Source organism: Schistocerca cancellata, chromosome 4 (genome assembly GCF_023864275.1).
Source record: "Schistocerca cancellata isolate TAMUIC-IGC-003103 chromosome 4, iqSchCanc2.1, whole genome shotgun sequence".
NCBI classification, from domain to species: Eukaryota; Metazoa; Arthropoda; class Insecta; order Orthoptera; family Acrididae; genus Schistocerca; species Schistocerca cancellata.
The window spans coordinates 320,328,778-320,339,364 of record NC_064629.1 but is presented as its reverse complement, the minus strand read 5'-3'; the positions used below and the strand labels follow the sequence as shown (position 1 = coordinate 320,339,364).

The 10,587-nt window shown below is 39.0% G+C and overlaps 1 protein-coding gene across 2 annotated transcripts in view; it reads left to right on the top strand.

Moving 5' to 3' along the window:
* The first annotated feature begins 2,499 nt into the window (after positions 1-2,499).
* Positions 2,500-10,587, top strand: part of LOC126183551 (myotubularin-related protein 2) — a 204,586-nt gene continuing 196,498 nt past the window's right edge. The window contains exons 1-3 of one of the 2 annotated variants that reach the window (XM_049925628.1): positions 2,500-2,651; positions 5,003-5,218; positions 5,327-5,428. In XM_049925628.1, coding sequence (XP_049781585.1) covers positions 5,075-5,218; positions 5,327-5,428 — 246 coding nt within the window. In that variant the 5' untranslated portion in view covers positions 2,500-2,651; positions 5,003-5,074. The remainder of the gene's footprint in view (positions 2,652-5,002; positions 5,219-5,326; positions 5,429-10,587) is intronic. The other variant, XM_049925629.1, reaches the window with a different exon arrangement.

The following is a 10,587-nucleotide window of genomic DNA, read 5'->3' as shown; positions in this document are numbered from 1 at the left end:
CACTGTACTTGGCTGAGCATGGATGCTCACATTGAAGAGATGATGTCACAGTGTTGCACTTGTGATGAAAATCTATAGGCCCGCCGCTAACGTTTTCACCATGGCCAAAGTCTCAATCGCTGTGACAACGAGTACATATTGACTATGCTGGTCCTTTTTGGAACAGTCGTTAGCTTATTGTTATGGACTCTTTTAGTAAATATCCGTTTGCAGTGCTCATGAACTCTGCTACATCGCATAGTACCATTCTGTCTTTGTCATCTATGTTTTGCTTGGAAGATTTTCCTGAAGTGTTGGTTACAGACAATGGACCACAGTTTACGGCTGAGGACTTCAAACAGATTTCTACAGCCAATGTCATCACTCATCTTACCAGTGCTCCATTTCATCCTCAGTTGAATGGAGAAGCGTACATTCAAGTAACATATGAACAAAGTACATGCCTCCTACACACAGGAGCAAGCGCTGCTCCTCTACTGTCCGTCACCGATGGGGTTTCTACGTGGTCAGTACCACCACATGCTGCTCCAGTTACTGCACCCACTGCAGTGCACAGCGCCTCCCACACGCAGCAAGCTTCACCTTGCGCCTAATCGTTCTGATCTTTTCAGAGTCTTTGTTCGCACCAGGTGCTGAGAGAGAAGAACGATTCTTCGAAATTCGGGTACTTGCATGTATTTGATTAAAGGTCCTGCTGTGTTGCTGCGCCACCATCACAACCAGATTTGTGCTTGTCGATTGCGAGTTTCTTCCACAGATTTTCTGTCACCAGATTCACATTCTACAGGGTTGTTACAGCCGACGTGGCCGACTGCGGGCGCCTCTTTTCACTGCCTACAGAACCGATGGAGCTGGATCCATTGCCTACACCTCTGTGGCAGCTCAACTTCCAAGCACTCACCCAGCGCCCACCGTGAATCATCATCGCCGTTCTGTCTGTTCCTCGTCGGACTGGCTCAGGAAAAGGGTGAGCGCTTTTTCGGGTATTTTCAGACCGACGTTGCCCTCGGAGAGCAGGACGGATGTCGAGGCCACGCCGGGGTCTCAGTGTTGGTCCCAGTTGCGGCTCACAGCTCCTCATCCCACCCAGCTTCTTGCCTCTCCCCCTGTTGTCGTAAGATGGCTCCCTACATGACAACAGTGTGGCATTTTGGGCTGAGGAACATGCAGTCCTAAGGCATCGACAGCATACCGACCAGCACAGCGCCATGAAATGGCGTCTAGAAGGTGCTGACCCTTGCGCCAATGGAAATATGGGCAGCGCCACACCTCCAGGAAGACAGAGTTCAGCATCCCATGACAATGCTGACTTAACCAGTCGCCCGTCGCTGGTCGGCCCCATTTCGGTCACCGACTTCGAGAGCATCAGTACTGGGTAATAGGAAGAATATACTTAGCCCGTTCTGTGAATAGTAATGGTGTAAAAAGTAATTGCATGTAGAAGGAAGAGGACACATAGGAAGCCACTTCTCAGTGAGAAGTGGAGTTATGTTTCTTTCCTTTTCACAGATAAAGTATTCTGTTAATCTACAACTGTTATGTACTGATCATTTTGGGTTCCTGCCACAGGCCATTGCAACTTCTCTCCTTCCTTGTTTGTATCCATGCTAACTCCCGCAGTAGCCGACACAGAAAACAAGATTAGAGGAAGCGCATTGCAATGGCTTACAGAATGCCTTTACCGAAGGCAGAATAATTTTCTCATTAAATGCAGCAATTTTTTCTCGAAAGTTGGAAAGCAGTAACACAAGATGTCCCTCAAGGCACTTGTCAAAATTCGGTTCTCTTTCTGTTCTGCGATAATAATTTGCCCTTCTATGCCAGCTCTCCTTCAGTTCTGTTTTCAAGTGATATATTAATTTTAATACAAAAAGGGGACGCAAAAACTTGCTAGTGTATCATTCATACATGTAATAGTTTGGAAACATGGTTCCAGCAGGTTGATTCTGAACCTGCCAGAAACGCAACAGTCAAAAGTCATGAAATTAAAATAAGCTTTAAAAATAAGGACATAGCATTAGTGTATTCTGGCAAATTTTTGAGATTACAGGTAATAAGAATTTAAACTGCAATATGTATTTTGAGTACCCCTCAAATTAATTTTCTATTTTAATATATACTACAAATATCATCAAGACATACAGAGAATTGTATACCACAGTTTGCTGAATCGGTATTCACCTGTGAAAGCTCTACTAATTAATCACGTATACTGAAGCTCTAGAAAACCTTTACGACCGTATATGTGTCCGCTTCTATCATTTCAGTTGGTGAGCTATTGGAAACTAACCATCTAGAATTGTGACAGCAGTGTGTGGAGACGGTAGCCCATGCTACCACTGCAATTTGAATTGTACTGCAATATAACCGTAATGCCGGTAACTGTGGCAACAATTTAGTTGTATATGGAAGCCCTGCATGCATTGCGAACATATCGATTATATCAGGGTTTGTATCGATTACAGCCAGCTCTTGTGTATTATATCTGCGGTTTGTTGATTTACAAAACTATGTGTGGGATGTGATTGCAGTATGGAATACACGGTAGGAAAGGGTCGGGGTGTGTATTTGTATGTTGGAAAATGTAGGACGTAGGTACACGCAGTATGAAGAATGTTAACATTTCGGTGTCCGGTGTTGTGTAGTATGTGGTAAGCTTCTTTTTAGATTATCGTATATCATGAATACCTTTTTCTTCTTGTACGTGCACCTTTTGTAGCTGTGTTTACAAATTTTTGCCGGAATACCACGACTTTGTTTATTTTTATAGTTTCATACAGTGGTTGTGATAGTTACTTTTGATGTGCTATGGTCATGTGGCTGTGTGCAACTCAGTAGGAGTTAGCTCATCTGTCAAAAGAAGCTCATAACCTTTATGTCATGTGATTTTGAAAACCTTTTTTCCCTTTTCTTACTTCTTAGTATTGACTTCCATACTAATTAAATATTATCCCGGTGTGCTTAAGATTTGCCCAGGAAATCACAGTTTATTGTTTCCCTGTTATTTTTCTTTGTGCAAAGTGTTACAACTACATCGATACTTGGGAACAGCTGTGAAGTGCGAGGCAGGTGTCCTTCCAGTTGTGCCACTTCGTATGGCTTTTCCTCCCGTTCTATTCGCGTATGAACCACGGAACAAAGTATTGTTTGAATACCTCTACACGCGCTGTCATTATCTAATCCCATCCTGGTCCACACTAGAACAGTACATAGAGGTTGCAGTATTTTCGTAGAATCTTCACTTTATGCTTGTTTTTTTAACCTTTGCAAGTAGACTTTGGCAGAATAGTTTGCGTCAATCTTCAAACTGTTCGCTAGTTCTGGTTTTCAGCAACTCTTTGACGCTCTCTCAAGGATCAAACAAACCTGTGATGATTCATGGTGCATTTTTGTTAAACCTAAGCTTAAGACTTACTTATGACTAGATGTGTGTATAATTGTATTTGTGTAGTACTCAATGTAATGTAAATGGTTCAAACACTGATAAGACTTGTGGTTCTTATTCAGTAAAAAAATGAACGAGTAACTAGTATAGGCTAGAATGTGATAGTAGACCGCCACCCCCCGACTTCTAGGTTGTGGGGTAAAAGTTGCTAATAGGACCTCTCTTGCATTTCACATAATTTATGTATGATATAGCTATGCATCAATATACTCGGGAGACTTGTTCATTATTTAATACAGATTTTCAGAATTAATCATATCATTGCAGCATTCAGCATTAACTTTGGCTAAATGAATTAAATATTGCATGAACATAAACATCACATTACACTACAGATCAATCTGTTACGACAATGTTTATTTGGTAGCCTCTATTCACATTCATTGGTACTGCCAACTTGTATCCAAATTATCAACTTCCGAGCTAATATAGACGTTGGGCTACACTGGCCCTCAGTTCGTCACCACACTCACACTCAATTTTGTTAGTAGATATCTCATGTTTGATGTTCGCATGGAAATGAGTGCATATCTCTGGAAGAGTGTACTTGTGTTTAAAATGTTGTGCGACAGTTTGCATATGAGGGTGTCATGCATGTCAGATGGAAATGTCTAATAGTAGTCTTAGCAGGACATAAGTGTACCCAGTTCTATGAAACTATATATATAGTACCCGCATTATATACACACACACATGTGGTTTGACACTCGAATAACTTTATGAAACTTTGCTATTAATACTGGATTTTTTGTTTGAATTATGTGAAAATACTTTCAATAATTCAAGATCATCATGACTCAATATACACGCATAGACCTAGTATTTGAAGTGTAGATAACATAACTTGCATATAAACCACCACACTAGGAAAGCTCTATGCTATAAAATGGTACTCTTCCATTTCCACATTCTGTGAGTCTTCTAATTCAAGTCATCAACATGTTGCATATAATAATTGAGACTCCTAATAAGTACTAAAAATTGTGGCAACTCGACTACAATTGAGTACTGATGAATTATTGATGGCCATTTGTGATGTGTGCTTTTGATTTGGTTAACAGTGCCAGATTTGGTGCACTGGAAACTGGTAAGATCACAGCTTGGGTATTTAGTGTTGAAAATTTGTTTGAGAAGCATTTGGTTCGATGTATAATGTAGCTGTAAACCAGAATTCTGTATTTAGTTTTCTTTATTAGCTTTTGTGCTTTTGTCCACATAACCTCACGCAATTCCCATTACGAGATGGCTGTGATGAACACACTGTGTTTCATAGTCTAATTGAGGTGAATGGAAGGAAACTTAAAACATGAAGCATTCTTCTCAGAAAATTTTCATACTTTCTGCAACATGACTTTCTATTTGTTTATTTTGACTTAGGCTATTAAATTTAGCTAAGTTGTCGATACATTTACCATGTATGTTTAAGCAAGTAATGGTTCATATTTAAACTGTGCAAATTCTGCATGATTAATGTGCTGCTCACAGATATAATGAACATCTGTTGTATATGAAAAATTGTTATGCACAATTAGTACTATTTTTAATATGGTTTTGCAGGTGTTGGGTGCAGTCTGTGGTGAAAGCACTTGCAGTAAATAACCTTACATTGTGATCACATAAGCTTTAACTATGGATAAAAAGGATAGCTCAGAACTGTTATCTGTAATTAGTTCAAACTCTGATGAGGCTGTGAATTCGAAGAATGCTAGTTCTGATTCTTTGGGCTCAGATTCAAAGTCTAGTTCCTTGAATTCAAAATTGGGACAAGATTCGGTAAGTTTCACTTGAAATTTTTCAAAGCATGTTTATTAGGTAAGAGAATGACTGTAGCAGCAGCAATCCTTTTGCAAATATCTAGTAAAACCTGTCTGTTATCTGTAGGCAAGTTCAGACAAAGGCTCTCCTTCTAAGAGCTACTGCTCATCCAGTTCTACTTCAACTGAAAATGTAGTCTCAACCCTTGAAAGCAAATTTAAGACCAAAGTAAGTAGTCATGTTAGTAAAAAGTTTGAAAGGTTGGAATGATATTTGTGGCAGTGTTGTTCAAATTAGTGTTTTGTGTATTTAATGGCATGCAGATGTAATGGGACTATGTCAGTGGTATTTCGTTATATAAGATTTTTTAAAGCTTCACACAGAATTGTATCTAACCAGCATAGCTTCAACAGATTTCTATGAATGAATTTTCGTTTGCATGTTTTCCAATTCTTTCATCTGCGGAAAATGTACTTTTGCTGTTGAGATTGTAGTAAACAAAACTTATGTACCACTAACCTTATGCAAATTTTAAACAGGAATTGCTTTGTAGCTACATAAATGATGATAGATCAAACAGGGAAAAGTACCTGTGAACACTAGCAACTTGGAGATTATAGCTGACAGCGATCAGTGGGCTTATGGTAATAGCTTATCAGGGTATAGGCTACACCATTTAGCAGCCAGGCATTAGAACTGAGAATTCAATACTGCTGAATGAGAGAAAGCTAAAAAAAATTTATATTTCACATAGTGTGGAGCTTTTGAATGGGTAGATGAGTGTGGGAAAGTTAAAAGTATTATAGGTAGGTGTATGTTCCGTGGGTCCGCAGCTCGTGGTCTTGCGGTAGCGTTCTCGCTTCCCGCACACAGGGCCCCAGGTTCGATTCCTGGTGGGGTCAGGGATTTTCCCTGCCCCTAGATTACTGGGTGGTGTTGTCGTCTTCATCATCATCATTCATCCTCATTATGGTCGGAGGAAGGCAATGGCAAACCACCTCTCCTAGGACCTTACCTTGTAGGCAGTGTGGGTCACCTGCATCGTCCCCTACGCTCCTCGGAGTATGAGACATCATCATCATGTTCCTTGGAAGGAATAATTGAAGCTCATAATTTGGAGCACTGGCAAAAGATTAAAGGAAATACTAGAAAGTTAAGACATACAGTTTTAACAAATAAATAAACACTGTAAGATTGGTGTTTAATAAACCATCCATGGCAAGGTCATTAAAGGTGGAGCACAAGATTAGGGTACGAAATTGGTTAATTTTCATAGTAACTCTCATGGAATTTGCCTTAAGTGCTCAATGAAGAAGTTGTATCTGGGTTTTTGCCCAAGTGTTTCAAACATTGCCTTCCCAACTGGAAGTCCAGTGCCTTAAAACTGCACCACCTCACTCAGTACATATAGATCGAGAGGTGATGACAGTTAACAAGGGTGTAAAACTCTCTATCCACATGCACACTTCAGAATGAAGAAGCTGTAGTGTGAAATCTTGAAAAGTAGAATGTTTCATCAAATTAACTGCAGATTCCGTAATTAAAAGTCTGACTGAGTGTACAAAATGCTGTCAGCAAATGCAGATGTTACCCTAAATAAGTTGATATAAGGAGAAAAAGTAGTGCAGACTATACACAACAGAACATGATGGATAGGGGATGTAGGATGAGACAGATTTTTGGAAATTACAATTCAGTCACATGACAAGGTGATTTCTGGGTGTGGTCAATGTTGTTGTGATGTGCACCAAGTAATAAAATCAGTGTGGAAGTGATATCGATGTCATATTACTATCATTTACCTTGAACTGCTAGATGATGTTGTAGATACAGAACAAACTTTAAATGTCACTACCACAAAGGTATCTGTAAATCGCAGACTACCTTGTCTCCCCAATCGGCATTGGCATACAGATTTAATTGGAATGTTTTTAGCTGTGAAATCGAAACTGAAGATAACTATTTGGTCTCTAATCACCTCATTGTCTATGTACAATGGTTAAACTGTAACTTTACATCTTTCACCTGTATTTTAATTGTTGATAAGGCAAGTTGTGGAAGTGTTTTTAATAATTGGGGAAGAGGCAGACTGACTCATGTGTTTATCAGTAGTAATCTCTTGCTGTTTTAGCATGCACATTAGACACTGATGTTTAGTTCCCAAAACCCTGTTAACATCACTACCAATACTATTAAATGAACGTATAATTCCAGATATGGAGCACTCCTGATCTTGTCTTTTGTCATAAGACACATACTTCACATCTGCCAGGATTTGTAGCTGGTATGTAAAGACTTTTAATAGATTACATTCATATAGTGAATGTCTGCTGAGCACTCTTTGAAACAAAGAGGTTGTTTTAGCTCCATTTGTCACAATTGTAGATTGAGATAGTAAGATTAGCAGTGGCATATGACAAAGTCTAATGCTTAGTATTTACAGTCAGTGATGTGTGGTGAGGTGCATGAAGTAATAAAAGATAATGAGAATACTTCATGGGTAAAATAAGAAAGTAAATGATGCTGCTGGAAATAATTTGTCGACAGCAGCAAATAAATTCCATTCCCCCACCCCTCCTTTCTATACGAAGTTGGAGTAGAAATTATTTAAGTTAGCTGTGTATTGAATTGGGGGAGACCTGTGTAAAGCATGGGGACTCAGACAGACTAAGAAATGGTCAGATTTCTTCAGTCATGTGTGAACATCACCCACGGGAAATTTTATTTGTTACTTACCCTTCTTGCATCTCTTTACTGGATCTTACAGACAGAAATCATACCAGAATGAGAACTGAACTGTGCTGAATACATACATAGTGTCAGTCCATATTTTGACTAGAAATTTGACGTCCTGTATATGTGTTGTGTTCAGAAAGTATAAGCAATTTTCATTTTTTGGAAGTAATTTTATGTATTCGTGTACATTAATGTTTTATCCTTCAAAATAGTCTCCGTTAGATATTATACACTTATGCCAGCACTTCTTACAATCCCCAAAACACTTCTGTAACTTGGCCTTTGGGATAAAACTTAGCTCTTTCAGCAGTTAACTTTTAATCTGTCATGCAGGGTAGCCATGCAGTCTGAGACGTCCTGCCACAGTTTGCGTAGTTATGCCCCCCCCCCCCCCCCCCCCCCCTCCCCAAGAGGTTAGAGTCCTCCCTCAGGCGTGTGTGTGTGTGCGTGCTTGTTATTTTTGTAAACAGAAAAAGTTACATGGGGCCATATCTGGTGAATATGCAGGCTGGGCCATCATTACACCGGGTGTATACGACCCGGGAGATCTGGGAAAAACCCGGGAATTTTTTCATCCAGGAGAAAGCTGGGAAAAACCTGGGATATTTTTAGAATTCCGGGAATTTTTCGTTGTTTTACTTTTCAGTTAGATTTTTGTAATTTTGACTGGTAAGAACCGATACTCTAACAAAGGATATTACTGTATCCCGCTACTGCAGAATAATATTTCAACAATACAACATAAATGAGAGAGAAAAACAAAAATAACTTCAATTGCAAAGGAAGTGCGCCATATACGACGACGACACACAGTGCTCATGCAAGCGTCTGCCAATTGAAAATGTGTCAAAGGCTTTAGGAAGAGCAGTGCTTCATAACAACAAATTGCCTCCAATCTACGGGGAAAAGGGAGTGCCAAATTAATATTCTTGAGGAAAAAAACTTGTTTCACGAAGCGCCTAGCATCCAGCGCACGTTTGTCTGTCGATTATTCATATAATTTTGAAATGCTTCCCTGTTAGTTTTTGAGTATTTTTGAACACATTTTAAGTTGATTTCTGAATGAATCATAACTTGACTTATGAATTCATGCATAATGTATGTGGTGTCTCTGTCAGGAGAATCCTCGTCACATCTAGAAATAAACTTTCCGCAGACAGAAGGGGACGGGGCTATAATGAGCTGTGGGAGTAAAGCTGAACAGATGAATGTCAGTCGCTGTCTGATTATGTGGTTGATCAGCATAATTACTAGCGAAATCCATAGATTCAGACTACCAGAATGGAAATAAACGACTGACAAGAATAAAAGGTGAGAAAGATTATGTACTATCTTCTCGGTGTATCCAAGAAAATGAAATTTTGGCAGAAAATTTTTGGCCAGATCGCTACAGTAGTGAGGACTAGTAGTTCAGTCCCCAGCTAGCAGCTGCATAAGTTGTATACTGGAAGTAACGCAGACAACGTGTTGTTCGAACACGTAATAATGCCTAACCGGAAAATAATTGCGGGATAACTTAACCTGTGATTCTGGCAGTGTTAGTGAAGTTAATCGGTGAACAAATTTTGACAGTGGCAGCAATAGCTACAGAATTGGTGATGACAAGATTGTTTGTTAGAACGAGGAAGGAGAAGAATCGGGGACATCACACAAATTATGGAAGAATAAGGCGATTCCAAATTTATATAAAAATTTTGTAATACTACTTTTTGATCTCGTGCTTGAGAAGCTGGTGCGTATGAATGAAATGTGAAACTATTTCCTAACATAAAGCTTTTTGCTCTTAGTAGGCCTAATAAGCATTTGATATTGGTACTTCGTTGATTATATTCGGTCGTGTTATAAAAATGGCCATTTGTGCCAAAAGTCTTGTTTATTTGGTGTGTTACAAAATTGCTGCTATATTAGAGAGGCCTATTTTGTTTTATCTGGCAGACAAAATAGACGTAATCAGATCGAGAAACCACACCAGTCTTGGGTATTATTTGTATTAACAGCTTTTTCAGTATTAGATAACGACATTTCGATTTTTCACGTAGCAAAACATTTGACGAACTTTGATGTGGTAATAGATCCTTTCGCAGAAAGGAAAGCATGCCATGTAAAGCTGTAGCAAGATTAGAGAGGAAAAAAAATGCTAGGAGCTAAGGTGTGAAGAAATGTGTAATTTCTTGCTTAACTCTCGTCAGTATTGGTTTTATATATCCTATATTTAATTTTATGTCACACAAAACAGCAAGTTATTAATTAATAGGCAATGAAGAGTTCAGATTTTCTGAAGATTTCTTGTTCTCTTGATTACAAATAATCCCATCCGCTATTAATTGTGAGATTTTTTTTTAAGAGGGGCAGGCTGTCAAACTAGCCTACTGGGAGAAGGAGAGCCACCACAGGACATATCAATTTCCACTCTCCTGAATATAGTTTGGACGTGTGGTAGAAAAATGCTTTATGAAGAGTCGTAGCACTGCACTTTGGCATACTTAAGACTAAATAATATGTCTTACATTTCCTCGAATACATATGTTTTATGTTTCAGACTTTTCAGAAAGATGTGTGCTACAAGATGAACATACTTTGAAAATTAGATTTTTTTTATTTATTTAGTATTGACCCGGTTCGCAAATTTTGTAGATCCGGGGCTGATGCGC